This window comes from Barbus barbus (genome assembly GCF_936440315.1).
Source record: "Barbus barbus genome assembly, chromosome: 35".
Taxonomy (NCBI): Eukaryota; Metazoa; Chordata; class Actinopteri; order Cypriniformes; family Cyprinidae; genus Barbus; species Barbus barbus.
In genome coordinates this window covers 27,825,946-27,842,497 of record NC_136763.1, presented here as the reverse complement: position 1 = coordinate 27,842,497, position 16,552 = coordinate 27,825,946, and the positions used below count along the sequence as shown (strand labels likewise).

The 16,552-nt window shown below is 40.3% G+C and overlaps 1 protein-coding gene across 1 annotated transcript in view; it reads right to left on the bottom strand.

Annotated features, from left to right (window-relative positions):
- LOC306855010 (synapsin-2-like) overlaps positions 1-14,299 on the bottom strand; it is a 112,840-nt gene extending 98,541 nt beyond the window's left edge. The window contains exon 1 of the mRNA XM_079393382.1: positions 13,783-14,299. Coding sequence (XP_079249508.1) covers positions 13,783-14,144 — 362 coding nt within the window. The 5' untranslated portion in view covers positions 14,145-14,299. The remainder of the gene's footprint in view (positions 1-13,782) is intronic.
- Between the last annotated feature and the right edge of the window lie 2,253 nt (positions 14,300-16,552).

Sequence of the window (16,552 nt, the reverse complement as noted above, 5' to 3'; positions counted from 1 at the left end):
GGTTTTAGTGGCTGTCTTATCAAAAAGAAGGAGTGATTAGCTCAATTTAAGCCCAAAGCTTTAATGACAACTCATTCATCAAAGGTCCCTCTGAGGACAGTCAGTGCATCAGCACACACTAACACACACTAAAACACTCGCAGTACTAAAACACTCGCAGTAACTATATTACTTGCACATTGTCACAGTGCACACAGCAGGGAGGATCAAGGACACGCAAACGAGGACGTAAACTCAAACAATAGACTTTACTGAGGACAGGGCAGGACAAGGCAAACTCACAGAAAAGAAACACCGGGGGTAACGAGTAGACCAGCCAGCATCTCACAACACAGACAGGACTTAAATACCAGGGATAATTTACTCAAACACACACCTGGAACAGAATAAACTACTAATCACATAAAACGAGGACAGGAAACAAACGGAATATGGGCATGGAAACACAGGGAGCACGTGGAAACTCAAAACACACACCACAGAGGTCTGACACACATACACACAAAACATGGCATTTGCACATGCATTGCAGCCTACCATTGCAGCCTACCCCATACTGGGGAAAAAAATCGTCTCAGGTTACGTATGTAACCAAGGTTCCCCGAAGGGAACGAGACACTGCGTAGAAAATGCTAGGGGAACGTCTTCAGCGTGACCGCGCTCTGAATACATGTGTTATCTGTCCAATGGAAGGGCAAGACGTCACAGGCGGGTGACATAATCGACCAGGAAGCATAAAAGAACGTGCGGCGGAGCCGGCGTCAGCTTCTAGGAATGAAGCAAACGCTGGCAGGGATGCCGGAAGTGTGGCCCTCGAGACGCAGCATCTCGTTCCCTTCGCGGAACCATGGTTACATACGTAACCTGAGACGTTCCCCTTCAGGAACTCGAGCTGCGTCAAAAACGCTAGGGGAACGAGATGCCCACGCCGCCAGACTTCCAAGTCCCTGCCCTGTGTGTATCCCTCGGGAGCACAACGAGGGCGAGAGAAAAAAGGCTACGAGTGGCTAAAGTCGGCGGGGCCTGCGTCCCAAAGGCCAACTTCTAAGAAGTGAGTCTTGATCCCCAGGAAAGGGGAGAGCAGAGTACTCGAGGCTATGGAATAGCATCCTGATCCACCACATAGCATAAGCTCTCTGGCCGGAGGCCTCAGCCTCTGGAAGAAACCTGTACTAGGGGGTGTCTACCCACTGAAAGGCCACCGAGAAGGGCGTGGTAGGCCGATATAGCCGCCACGTAGACCCCCAGGGTGGAGTGGGTTAACCCTGCGGAGGAACAGGCCTGCACGAACTCCAGACTGACCTCGTCCCGGCGCACTCTCGCCAGAACTCCCGGGAGCAGAGTGATAGGGGGAAAAAAGTACAGACGAAGCCTCGGCCAAGTCTGCACCATAGCATCCAGTCCTAGAGGAGCTGGAGGAGTCAGAGAGGACCAGAGGGGACATTGAACTGACTCTATAGTCGCAAACCGGTCCACCTGTGCCTGGCCAAACACTCTCCATATCTGCTTCACCACCTTATGGCAGGGAAAAGCACAATCAGCCCTTTATCTTAGAGCTGACAGCGCGAATATAAAGATGTCATCATTCATAATATGCTTGTGCAAACACTGCAGCTTTACAAAGCTCATTGACGTCCTTCACGTCCACCTCCTCGGAGGAAGACAAGCAGAGCGTCGAGCCCTCTCTCTGGGGGGAAGAAACCGCGAGGCGTGCGCTGGATCTGATGGTAAAAGAAGAAGATAGGGGCTCGCCTGTCTCCATTCCCTCCACCTGATCCATGTGCGATTCCCACGAGCGCAGCCGCCGCTCCGCCTTTTTTTCTTGTTCTTCCGAAAAAGCAGCCTTCCGAGAGCAAGCAGACGCAGTGACAAATGCTCACAGAGCGGGCAGTCAGCTCCCTCGAGAGCTGACTATGCATGCTCTGCTCTCAAACAGACCACACACGGACTGTGTATCCCCAGTAGTGATATAACGTTTGCAGGGAGGAACATACAGCCTGTAATGCGATCTGCTCTCGCCCAAGTGCTTGCACACATTGTGGAGGTTGCTGAATGACAAAAAGCTGACGCCGGCTCCGCCGCACGTGCTTTTATGCTTCTTGGTCGATTACGCCTGTTACGTCTTGCCCTTCCATTGGACAGATTACACATGTATTCAGAGCGCGATCACGCTGAAGATGTTCCCCTATATTTCCTAGCGTTCCTGAAGGGGAACATAATTGTATATATACTGTATACATGGCCAAAAATATTTTTTTTTGCTAAAATATGCATATATTTTATATGTTATATATATCCAAAATTATATTTGTTAAAATATGTTTCAATATATATATATATATATATACATATACAGTCATGGCCAAAAATATCGGCACCCTTGGTAAATATGATCAAAGAAGGCTGTGAAAATGAATCTACATTGTTAATCCTTTTGGTCTTTTATTTTAAAAAATCACAAAAATCAAACCTTTCATTGGAGAATAAGAATTTAAAATGGGGGAAATATCATTATGAAATAAATGTTTTTCTCTAATACACATTGGCCACAATTAACAGCACCCTTCAATTCTTTTTGAAACCTCGATTTGCCAGTTTAATAGCTCTAAATGTTCTCCTATAATGCCTGATGTGTCTTCTCTTCAGTTCACCTCACTCATTTTCTACAGGGTTCAGGTCAGAGGACTGGAATGGCCATAACAGAAGCTTGGTTTTGTGTTCAGTGACCCATTTTTGTGTTGTTTTTGAGGTTTGTGTTTGGATTATTGTCCGGTTGGAAGATGCAAACATGGCCCATTATAAGATTTCTAATAGAATCAGTCACTTATTAATTTTTTATCTGTTGGTATTTGATAGAGTCCATGATGCCATGTGTCTAAACAAGATGTCCAGGACCTCCAGCAGAAATATAGGTTTTAAGGTCCAGTCGTGTCTGATAACTGAATATGCTGCAGTTTGTTTTTGGATGAGCTAGGAGAATTTTTCTTAAAACCCTTCCGAACAACATGTGCTGATGTAGGGGCTGTTTGACTATATTTTTAAAAGGTTTTCTAAGCCCGAGACTATTTTCTGCAATTCTCCAGCTGTGGTCCTTGGAGAGTCTTTAGCCACTCAAACTCTCCTTCTCACCGTGCATTAGGACGATATAAACACAAGTCCTCTTCCAGGCAGTTTCATTACATTTTCTGTTGATTGGAAATTCTTAATTATTGCCCTGATGGTGGAAATGGGAATTTTTACTGCTCTAGCTCTTTTCTTAAAGCCACTTCACTAATTTGTGAAGCTCAGTTATCTTTTGCTGCACATCAGAAATATATTCTTGGTTTTTTCTCATTGTGATGGATGATTAAGGGAATTTGGGCATTGTTTTCCCTACTATTTATATTTCTGTGAAACAGGAAGCCATGGCTGGATAATTTCATGTTCATAATCACCCTGGAGTGCTCAAAATTGTGAATATGAATGGGAATATACTTTAGAGATATTTTGAGAATTTCTAGGGGTGCCAATAATTGTGTCCAATGTGTATTTGAGAAAAACATTTATTTCATAAAGATATTTCCCCCCATTTTAAATTATTATCATCCAATGTTTTTTGTGAATCTTTTAAATAAAATATCAAAAGGATTAACAATGCAGATTACTATTCACAGCCTTCTTTGATCATATTTACCAAGGGTGCAGATATTTTTGGCCATGACTGCAAGTGCACATCTGACTGCATAATATTTAAAATATATATTTTGCCCTCTATAAATTTCAGTTAAAGAATATGCATTCACATATGAAGAAAAACTTGATTTCTTGTCTAAAGCATGTTTGAACATTTGGACTTCAATAAGGAACCAATTAATGCAATGTTGTTAAATATTTTTAATATTAAATACAATTTTAAGTATTAATAAGTCATTGTAAGTCTACTTTTGATCTCTAGTAGGCCATGCACATTTGTATTTTTGTATATAGGTTACTGTAAGACTGGAAATGTATTTTCTTGCCCCTGAAATTTACATTTAGAAATATATTTTGGTATAAGAAGCAGAAACTAAATTGAAACTAAATATATATTTGTATTTCAAATGTGTATTTTATAAAGCTTTCCTGTTTGCTACATATATTTATCATATATTTCAAATGTATTTTTGGCCACAATTTATTTTTCTTTTTTTGCCATATGGGACCTTGCACATTGAATACTCACATCCTATGTGTTACTGTGTGTGTAAAGTGCATCCTATTCTAATAACAGTATTTTTAATTCAAGATATGGCATTTCAAAGGGTTAGAACAACAGAAGCGTTATTCACCACACACACTCAGTGCACAGAGAGGCTGTAAAGTGTCCTCTGTGGTGGCACTCGTAAGCAACTTTATGAAAGTTAAAATGGCAAATGAGACACCCCACAGCCTCATGGATATTACAGGCTTGCGGTGGCCATCATGAGTCTGCAAGTGCACATCAGATGTGTCATTTGGGACAGGGCCTGGAGTGTGTGGGAGGAGGACAGTCTGAAGTGAGACGTCCTGTGATAATGAAATGACTTCCAGCTTCACCTGAAACTACTTCACAGCACAGCAGAAAATAAAGCAACAGCTCCATTCAGCCAATCAGAAACAAATGTTTATAGATACATTAATAAATATCTGAACGTCATTTCTCAGATCAGGTGATTGTATGAGCGTGTTCTAAATGCTGCAGGATCTGTTTTCTCCACTGACGTTTATTCTTCACAGAGTGAGCACTACAGCATCTATGTGGGCTAAACTGTGTATCATTTATCACTGCTTTGGCACGAAGTGTATTCAGTGACTACATCCGTCAAATTACATGAACTGCTTTTTCACTCAGACATAAAAACCAACAAAACTCAATGTACCTGCAGGCCAATTTTTCAAAATTGTTCAAATTAAGTTCAAAACCTAACACAAAACTGAAGAAGACAGCAATGGGCTGCATTTCTACAATATTGCTTTATGGTCATAAAGGCCTATTCTAAAACTAAAGAATTAATTACTATCAGAACGATTAGATGTAGCCGAAAGCCTACACGTGTTAATCCTTCATTAGCATCAATTGTATACAAAAAGGGAAAACTTATGAATTATTTTGTACTGTCATTTTATACTGCAGTAATTTCTAAATATAGAGTGTGTCGTTCTTGTTTTCTTTTCTTTTTTTTAAGAAAAACAAAAGAAAGCATTGTCTGTGTTTTATGAGTGACAAGGTCTGTTTGTTGGTGGACAATTTTTACTAGTGTTATGTGAGAATAAGTTGATTTGAGACTTCATATTGTGAAATTAACTTCTGTGCCAAGCTGAAAGTAGGTTATGAGAAATGTGTAAGTTTTGAAAAGGTGACATTAGTATTGAGACATGTTTCCTAACTAAATAAAAAATAATAATAATGATAATAAAAATAAAAATCTGTAACTAACAATCTCATCCACTAACCACAGACACAAATTCCCACAATACTATTCTCATTTTCAACATTAGATCTGTTGTTTTATCATCTGTGTCCCTGCAGCACAAAAGCAGTCATGAGTAACACAGGTATATCTGTAGCAATAGCCAACAATACATTGTATGGATCAAAATTATACATTTCTCTTTTATGACAAAAATCATTAGGATATTAAGATCATGTTCCATGAAGATAATTAGTAAATTTCCTACCATAAATATATCGTACATAATACATCATTCACTATCAGCAGGGTACAGCCTGATGACGCACTACTGTACCATCAAACATCTGCTGTAGATTCTGACCTGTTATTACAGAAATGAACACGTCAGCTGGATGATTTATTCAGCATTGACAACAAATTATGACAATGTTTTGACAAAATACTCTTTTCCAGATCCTTCAGAGTCAGCGAGAATGTAATATTAAGTCATTACACATACTGAAATCAAATAGAATCCATTACTGGCATTTTGTAATATATTTAATCTAATAAAGACAAAAAACATCAGGGCTATGTTTTATTATTCATGATGTTTTTGATGAAATTATGTGCAGTAAATTTTGTGCAAGGTAAAATACTGAGAACTCAATCACTAAACAATTAAAAAGTTCTGGCAGGCCCAGATTTTCTAATTATTGCACAAATCATTTTTCAACAGCAATCTGTCAAAGCTGCAGAATGCAAATCTTCAGCCAACCCTCATTAGCGTTCAGAAAAATGTTGGGTTGCTAAATAAAGGCCCAGATTTAGTGCTGCACTTGAGCCTTCAGTTATTAATCTGAGCAGATGTGTGCGACATCGATGAGAATCAACAGCCTCATTAGGCAAAACAAGCAAAGGACAAACGATGAAAGATACGCTTGTTTTATTAAGAAACGCTGCACAAGTTTCCCTCGAGACTTGACTAGAGGGCTTCTGAGATACGATTAGGCTCTTAATATTACCATAAAACATAACTATATCATTCCATCTCATATTAATCTGTATTAAAACACAATTACAGTTATAGATGTAATATAGTTCCAGTTTACGACTTTTTTTTAAATCAAATTAATACATTAATTACAATGTAACTACAGGCAGTGGCTTACTTGTAATAAATAATTCAACGTCATTCGTTTTCAAAGCCTCGTGAGAAAATGTTCAATAGCTTGATTATTAAGCATCAAATGTCCCATGATTGTGTATAAAAATGAAAATAATAATATATTATGAACATTAACATCATGATTTTCTGCATAGCTGCTTTGAAACAACATGCATTGTGAGAAGTGCTTTAGAAATAAATCTGATTTGTCGTACCTAAATGCAAAAGAATAAGTGCCACTGCTTTCATAAGAAATAGTTTCTCAGCTCAAAGCACTACAGAAGCTATTTACTAACCCATATATCACACCTAACAGCGATCTTTTACAGCTTTATACAGTATTATGCTTTAATAAATGGTAATGCATTAGCTACTAACCCATATGTTAAACCTGTAAGCTAAACAGCTAAATGTTGTAGGCATTAAATGAGGCTAATGCAGAGTTTGGCACTGTGTAGCTAGCAGCTAAAGCATGTGCTGTGTCTCTGTTGATGTTCAGCAGAGCAGTGCTGGATGGGAGGCATATGGTGATTGAGTTTGGATGCTGCAAAATAAGGTCAGAAGACATGATTAAATTACACTATGGTTAATATTCCATGTGGTGAGGGACACAGACTCACAAGCACACCTGCGCTTGGCCAAAGACGCTAATCCAAGCAGACTGTATTCCAGAACCGAAGACACGCAAGAGTGGAAATGTAAAAATGTTAAGCACGGAGCAGAAGTGAAACTCTTTTGGAACTCATATTTAGCTGGCAGAGATAAAATAGATAAACTAACTGCAGGGCCAGTTTTTGACTGAAATATACGGTATTAGTGGCATGTCATTCATGAACGATTCGTTCTCTTTAATAGGACTCGAGAACATGACATGACAGCTAGATTGGATACAGAAATGAGTTAATAATTCCAATCGTCCTTACAAACACACACGTCGTAGGTTTTTTAACAGTTACATGATGCAATTCTGGTCTCAAATTGTAGCTTTTTATTTCTTACAGTTTATACTTTTGCGAATTGTTATTTTCCATAATATTGAATTTGAGTAATAAAGAGTTGATTGATGCTTTAAACTTTATCTGTATGTTGGGGGAAAATCACTTTAATAAAGCAAAGATGCCTACATGTGTCCCTGCAGCACAGAAGCAGTCATGAGTAGCACAGGTATATCTGTAGCAATAGACAACAATACATTGTATGGATCAAAATTATACATTTCTCTTTTATGAAAAAAATCATTAGGGTATTAAGATCATGTTCCATCAAGATATTTTGTACATTTCCTACTGTAAATATATCAAAACTTAATTTTTGATTAATAATATGCATTGCTAAGAACTTCATTTGAACAACTTTAAAGGAGATTTTCTCAATATTTAGATTTTTTTGCTCCCTCAGATTCCAGATTTTCTAATAGTTGTATCTCAGACAAATATTGTCCTATCATAACATAACCATACATCAATGGAAAGATTAATTATTCAGCGTTCAGATGATGTATAAATCTCAATTTTGAAAAATTTACACTGGTTTTGTGGTCCAGGGTCACATATAATAACAACATACAGTTCATATTGTCAGTCCTCTGTGGTGTGTGTCATGTGTTCCTGCCTCTTGTGTCCATATTTGGTTTGTTTCCTGTCCTTGTTTAATGCAATCATGAGTTTATTCTGTTCCAGGTGTGTGTTTTGTTAATTATCCTGGTATTTAAGTCCTGTCTGTGTTGGGCGATTTTGTCTGGTCTACTCGTTAGTCCCCGGTGTTGGATGTCTGCCTTGCCTTGTCCTGCCCTGTCTTCATTAAAGACATATTATTTGAGTTACATCCTCGTCTCCGTGTTCCTTGTTCCTCCCTGCTGTGTGCACCGTGACACATATGTAATGTTTGTGTTTGTTACTGAGCTGCGAAGCAGGCACATGACAAAAGAACAAACAACTAATCAATTCTAATCAGTATTAATAAAACAAATCGACTGCATATCCTCAATTAATTACAGTGAGGGGAAAATTTATTTGATACCCTGCTGATTTTGTACATTTGCCCGCTGACAAAGAAATGATCAGTCTATAATTTTAATGGTAGGTTTATTTAAACAGTGAGAGACAGAATAACAACAAAAAAAAATCCAGAAAAACGCATTTCAAAAAAGTTATAAATTGATTTGCATTTTATTGAGTGAAATAAGTATTTGATCCCCTATCAATCAGCAAGATTTCTGGCTCCCAGGTGTCTTTTATGCATTCTCTTAAAGGGAGTGCTCCTAATCTCAGCTTGTTACCTGTATAAAAGACACCTGTCCACAGAAGCAATCAATCAGATTCCAAACTCTCCACCATGGCCAAGACCAAAGAGCTGTCCAAGGATGTCAGGGACAAGATTGTAAACCTACACAAGGCTGGAATGGGCTACAAAACCATCGCCAAGCAGCTTGGTGAGAAGGTGACAACAGTTGGTGTGATTATTCGCAAATGGAAGAAACACAAAATAACTGTGGGGCTCCATGCAAGATCTCACCTCGTGGAGTTTCAATGATCATGAAAACGGTGAAGAATCAGCCCAGAACTACACGGGAGGATCTTGTCAATGATCTCAAGGCAGCTGGGACCATAGTCACCAAGAAAACAACTGGTAACACACTACGCCGTGAAGGACTGAAATCCTGCAGCGCCCGCAAGCTCCCCCTGCTCAAGAAAGCACATGTACAGCCCGTCTGAAGCTTGCCAATGATTCAGAGGAGAACTGGGTGAAAGTGCTGTGGTCAGATGAGACCAAAATCCAGCTCTTTGGCATCGACTCAACTCGCTGTGTTTGGAGGAGGAGGAATGCTGCCTATGACCCCAAGAACACCATCCCCACCGACAAACATGGAGGTGGAAACATTATGTTTGGGGATGTTTTTCTGCTTAGGGGACAGGACAAGTGTACCGCATCAAAGGGACTATGGACAGGGCCATGTAGCGTCCAGGCCAGGGCATTGAACCTGGGTCGTGGATGGGTATTCCAGCAGGACAATGACCCAAAACACACAGCCAAGGCAACAAAGGAGTGGCTCAAGAAGAAGCACATTGAGGTCCTGGAGTGGCCTAGCTAGTCTCCAGACCTTAATCCCATAGAAAATCTGTGGAGGGAGCTGAAGGTTTGAGTTGCCAAACGTCAGCCTCGAAACCTTACTGACTTGGAGAGGACCTGCAAAGAGGAGTGGGACAAAATCCCTCCTGAGATGTGTGCAAACCTGGTGACCAACTACAAGAAACGTCTGACCTCTGTGATTGCCAACTAGGGTTTTGCCACCAAGTACTAAACCATGTTTTGTGAAGGGGACAAATACTTATTTCACTCATTAAAATGCAAATCAATTTATAATTCTGGTCACACTTTATATTAGGTGGCCTTAACTACTATGTACTTACATCAAAAAATAAGTACAATGTACTTATTGTGTTCATACTGTATTGCAAAACACTTTTGCTGCTATTGAGGTGGGATACGGGTAAGGTTAGGGACGGGTTTGGTGGCATGGGTAGGTTTAGGGGTGGGTTAAGGTGTAAGGGTCAACAGTGTAATTATAAATGTAATTACAGAAATTAATTACAGATGTAATTACATATAGGTATTTTTAAAAATATAAGTACAATGTAAAAACATGTATGTGCATTGTACCAAATGATTAATTTAAATGTAAGTACATAGTAGTTAAGGCCACCTAATATAAAGTGGGACCATAATTCTTTTGTTATTTTTTTATATATATAAATTATTTTGCTGTTATTCTGTCTCTCACTGTTCAAATAAACCTACCATTAAAATTATAGACTGATCATTTCTTTGTCAGTGGACAAACGTACAAAATCAGCAGGGGATCAAATCATTTTTTCCCTCACTGTAATTGTTTCTGTTTCTCATAATTTGGCCTTGGTTGCAAAATAATTTATTTTTCTTATTCTAACTGTGATCAACACCACATAAGTAGGCCTAGATGTGTTGGGGAATTTGGCTATTGACATATAACATTTTAATTATACAGTAGGAGGCGCTATTACAAATCTTCTGATATCTCAGGATCAAAACATGGTGAAGGTGAAGCAGAAACAACTAATGACTGCATACATACACAAATGTAAAATAGCGTGATCATCAAACATTAAACATCAAATAAATCAAAACTGACAACAAAAGACAAAAAGCCATTTTCTCAACATTTTGTCGAACATTTAGCTTTTTAAAAAATGAAACACCCACATTCAAGTGTAGCATGAAGCTGGAATAAAACAAGTTTGTTTGTTTAAAAGCAGAAGCTCTATGCTTTCTTTTGACATACTGCATGTTCACATATTCAACAAAATAAAGTTCGAGAAGAGCCTAATCAGCCTAATCATCCAGTCCTGTCAGTCGTCGCTAAAACCATATATAAGAGGCGGTCATTGCTCCGTTCCAGTGACAATTCTCTGACGGAGGCTGGCAACTCAAAAAAACAAAAAACACTGGCAGGGAAAAAGTTAATTATTTTATTGAACCATTGCATTACAATGTCACTCTCACATTTGTGCTGTAATGCTATATAGTATGTGCTATAATCCCATCAATATAGTGCTTCAATTTAAATACTGCCTTTCCGAAAACTCATTCTGCTCTGATTGTTCAGTCGTCCCAGACTCTTGTGACTGGTCAACCGCTTGAGCTCAAGCCAGAAATACTACGCCGAGGAGCTTCATGAGCAGCTGTAAACAGTGTTACGGTATCTACAGTCACTACCACGTTAGTGATAGTTCTCCACACAATGTTTTACTGCCCTCACAGCTAAAAAAAAACTAAACAAAAGGGCTTGACAAAGCCAGTAGATGGGCATTATGTAATTGTGTATGGTGCCATTATGCATGGTGACAGCCATGTCACAGAAATTACGGCAGGGCTACAAACAAAGAATTTAAGGCATGTGTTTTCTGTTGGAGAAATTAACTCCCTTTGGCAGCGACTTTGTAAATTTACAGATAATTTATATGCACAAACAGCTACTCACTAAAGGAAAGATGAAATAAATAAAAAAAGCATAAAAATGCCCCTTAACAAAACACAAATAGAATATTAACAAGCATGTACATGAATAAACATTACTGCAAGATGAAAAATATATATCATGCGTGTCGACATTTTGCTCTCCCGGCTATAATAGCATCCTCACACACTGGGGAAGCCGTGGCCTAATGGTTAGAGTCGGACTCGTAATCCAAAGGTTGTGGGTTCGAGTCTCGGGTTGGCAGGGATTGTAGGTGGGGGGAGTGAATGTCCAGCGCTCTCTCCACCCTCAATACCACGACTGAGGTGCCCTTGAGCAAGGCACCGAACCCCCAACTGCTCCCCGGGCGCCGCAGCATAAATGGCTGCCCACTGTGTTCATGGTGTGTGTGTGTGTTCACTGTGTGTGTGCTGTGTGTGTGCACTTTGGATGGGTTAAATGCAGAGTATGGGTCACCATACTTGGCTGTATGTCACTTCACTCACTCACTCTGCAACCTCACACAGCACGCAGATGCAAGCCTCGGGCTTGCTGTGCTGATTCATCATGTCCCTTTTCATTACTTCAACACATGACTGCCCTTATACTGCTCTCTCTGGATCCACACAGAGGACATTCAAGGGCAGAACCGAGATCCTGTATTCACTCATCCCACCGGGATTTCTCCCTTCCTTCTAGGCTTGGAGGGGGTTCAGAAAAATAGTATTTTGCAAAAGCACAGGTTTCTCCTAAATAAAGTAGGATTTTTTTTAAGAGCAATTTAGCAAAACCAGAGAAATAGTAAAGCATGAATAGAAAAGCATACCGTCCAGTGGGCAATAAAGCAGAGTTTTTTTCTTTGAAGAGTGGACATAGCAGATAACACAGAAGATGGAAGCCGGTGGTTATGTAAGTTGTTTGTGTCATCCACTACACAGAAGATGCTATCCAGACCACAAATAATTAACCTTTCTCACTTAATGCCGGGACTGACCGTCATACTTAAATGTGGATAATCATATGAAATGCACAGGAATAAGTTATCATTATAAAATATGCACACAAACAGATTGCTGACGGAAGCCCAGTGGCAAGGGAGTGACTAAGGATAATGTGTGTGTCATTATTCAGCACGACACATTGGAGATTCGCAGCACATCTCTTGGCACACGTCTCAAGCTGCACTCCTACTGGTTACTGCTCAGCGTGTGGCCTGAAGATGTGACGTGCTGCATCCTTCCAGCATGATAAATAAACCGAATTACCATGAACATCTTGCAAAATTAAATGCAAGTGTATGCATTAGGCTGGCTTTTATTATAGGAAAAGCAACAGCTTCTTAAGTCCTGTCAAGCCTTATGGGCTTCTCCAGTGCAGGAAAAATCAGTAGTATCCACAGATAACCCAGTTGTCTTTGCTTTCTTAGTGAGATCGCATGTTGACTCCCCTGAAAAAACGCCACTGAAATATTCATGCTTGGAACTAAGGTGTGATTCCTCAACTCTGAGCGTGTCTCTGGGTTTTTTATTATGCAAAGCTTGTGAATAATTACCTCTGCTGGTCTTCTGGAGCATGTGAATTACAGACCTAAGCTCATTAATGTAGTGCACCCTGAACATTCATCAGGTGCATTTGGACAGGGCTTTACCGAGCCAATCAATCGCTGCACTGGTTATAGAGCATAGCAACCGTGACCAGCTGGCATTTCATAATCGCCAATTAGGATTAGTCAATACTGCAATAGATGGAAAAATTGCAGATCATTCATATTTGAAGCAGTCTGACCTTTCATCATCAGTGATAGTATCATCACGCTCATCAGATTTAGCAGTGATGCATCTCAATCACAGCTCACAACTCACACTGGGAAAATTTCCATCCACTGTGCTGTGCTTTCTCTCTATTTACAACTAGAAAACATCAAGACAGTCTCTGTGATGTAGAAAGCAGCTCTGGTGCTCAATCTGCTTTATTTGCGTCGTGACAAACGGTGTTGTAAATAAAGCCTCTTTGCATGCAGCCATCTGCTAAAGAGGCACATAAAAAAGACTGGTGGTGCTGTCCAAGGAACCAATCAACTTCTGATTGAGGGAGAAAACTGAGACTGAGAGTGTACCTCTAAAACAAGGTGCAAATTTATCAAAGCTTTACACAAAGCTTTGCTCGAATTCTAATAGCGCACAATTCAAATGCATCAATCAACAAGTCCAGGTCAAAGCAAGGAAACTCACCACTCGTGTTGGGGCTCGTCAATGACCAGCAGGATCTTGAACTTCCGCGACACCGATGCAGGACTTTGCTCCACCAGCCCCGCAGAAGCGGCGGTCTGCTTTACCACGTTGGTGAAGGAGCTGAAGAACCCCGAGCCGGTGGATTGGGCGGGCTGCGGCCGTCGCTCCGGGGCTGGAGAAGTGGTGGGGGACTTGTCCACCGGAGGGGCCAATGGGGCAGGAGTCGCTCCGATGGGGGCTTTGGTGGCAGCAGTGGGTGGAGGTGGTGGAGGTGGGTCAGGCCTCTGGAGATCCGACATGTAGCCATTGGGCAGGTTGGCGATGAAGCTGCTGTCAGAGAGGCGACGGCGTAGGAAGTTCATGGCTAGTGAAGGTTAAGCTCTGGGTAAAGGTGACGGTCACCGGAGATTCGTAACTCTTGTGCTGCTTCTCAAGAGCTTGGGGTTGATATTGCTGTTGAATTTCTCCGTCTTCCTCCACTGACAGCTTGAATGCCAGGAAGAGATGCTCACGCTCTGCTTGTGTCTCCTTCCCTCCCTCCCTCGCTAGCGCTCCTTTCACACACTCCCCTCCCCCTAGTCCCTCACGATCTCCTACATCATTGCTTACGCGGCTCTACTATGTTGTACTGCAGCTGCTGAACGGGGTTTCCAATGAATATGCATGGCAGGAGGGGAGCTCCTACAGCTATTCCCCCTGCCTGTGAGTCTCCCTCTGCTCCTCAGATTGACCCGCAGAGCCCGGTCTGGCAGCGCTGGGGCTGGAGGGAGGCAGAGAGATGGAGGAATAGGTCTGCAGATGGTGGAGACACGCGTCAGCTCGACTCTATGGGGGTCTGTGAGCGTCTCTGAACATTGATCCTCTGCCATCATTTACTCGATGCTCTCCTGAATACAGGAGCTCGATATAGCAAGCCCATGTTGGGCCAGTAATGCAGAAAATACAAACAAAATTGAATTTTTTCACAACCGGGCAAAAGAAATGCCATTATTAGTGATTCAGTCCAGCTGGAGCAACATGAGGTAATGAGATTTGCTCAAAGGTTCAATGGTTATGAGTTTACACCAAAACACACAATAGCGCCCCACAATAGTAATGAGCACCACAGCAAATGCTGCATCTGAAGCAGTGCACATACAGGATTTTTATCGCAGTGCAGAGAAAATATAAATGCATTTATTAAGAAATTACAGTTGAAGAAATCGTTTCAAGAAACAAATGTTTTAAATGTGAAATTATGAATACAGATAACGGCAAGGGTATGTGCATGGGTGTGTAATAAAGAAGTTCATCAATGGACACTGAACTGCAGTGATATTGTTTACTAAAGCTAGCATTGCTATTATTATTGTTCATACCCAGAACACCCAGCAATCACCAAACAACACATACACAGACACTGACATAAAGGACAAATGATTTGCAGCGGTGGCTTTGTCGTATTCAGTACAGACAGCCTTGTTGCGGCGTGATGCAACTTGAGTGATAAAGGTTGTGTCTGGTGTAGATATGGTGTAAAAACCACACAGAACACACCCTAACAGGGTTTTCCTGGATCAAAATGAGGTGGAGGTGGTACCATCTTGATCGTGTGCACACATACCCCACCGTGCCTTCAACCAGCTGAAGCAAACACTCTTTACAAACAACGTCATCTAATTAGATGGTTAAAGAAAATGATAATCATCACACATATTCTTTGAAAAGCTAACCTGTTGAACATTTATTAAAAAGAACATAACAGCTAAAAGAGGCCCTTCTGCAGGGTAATTGAACAAAACATAAGGTTGTTAAACACTGCATTAATGACATTTTTCAAAAACAGTGCGCAACCAGAGGCAGAACATTTCAGCCACCTATTTTTCATTTTATAAAACCACTTCATAGTCCAGTGCTTCCTGACCCACATCGCTTTGTTCCCAATACACATTTATCCATTTATTATAAAGAGTCTTTATAGAAAACAAAGCATTTTCTTAGATTATAAAATATAACTGCATTAGGGTAACAGATGCATTAGAGATAAAATTAGCATCATGCTACATAAGACAATTTAAATTATTTATACTATGTTTTTCTTCAAACTTCACTTTAAACTGTTCCCTATACCATTAAATAGGGCACTATTTGATTGGACAGGCATTTGTAGTGGAGTCTAAAACCACAGCAGACGTTTTGAGTGCACTCATTCAATCCCATAATGCACCGCACAAATGAGTGTACCTATGTAGCAGCTAGAGAATACCCACATTGCACTGCAAGGGTCATGAATATAAATGATGATTCTGTCTAAAGAAATATGAAGTAAACATGAAAAGATATCAACATTTCAAACGTGCACACTTTTGGACTGACATTCCAAATGGATGCTGTTGTCGACACTCAGAGGTGGCACAAAAATGTTCACATATGTAGCCGCATCAGAATTGACCCTTCGCAGGGAGCTTGATTGACAGGTGATCTGACCAATCATAACACTAAATCTGCTGTTTGTCCACCAAACGAATCAAACAGGATAGTAGATTAACTTCAGTGGACTTAAACCTGAAAATGCTGTGTATTGATGTCTTTCTGCGGTTGAAATGAAATATAGGTTCAACAGGAATAGGTTCATTCATATTTATTTTGTGCTTAAAGGATTAGTTCACTTTTAAAAAAAACTTTTGCTGATAATTTACTCACCCCCATGTCATCCAAGATGTCCATGTCTTTCTTTTTTCAGTCGAAAAGAAATTAAGGATTTTGATGAAAACATTTCTCCATATAATGG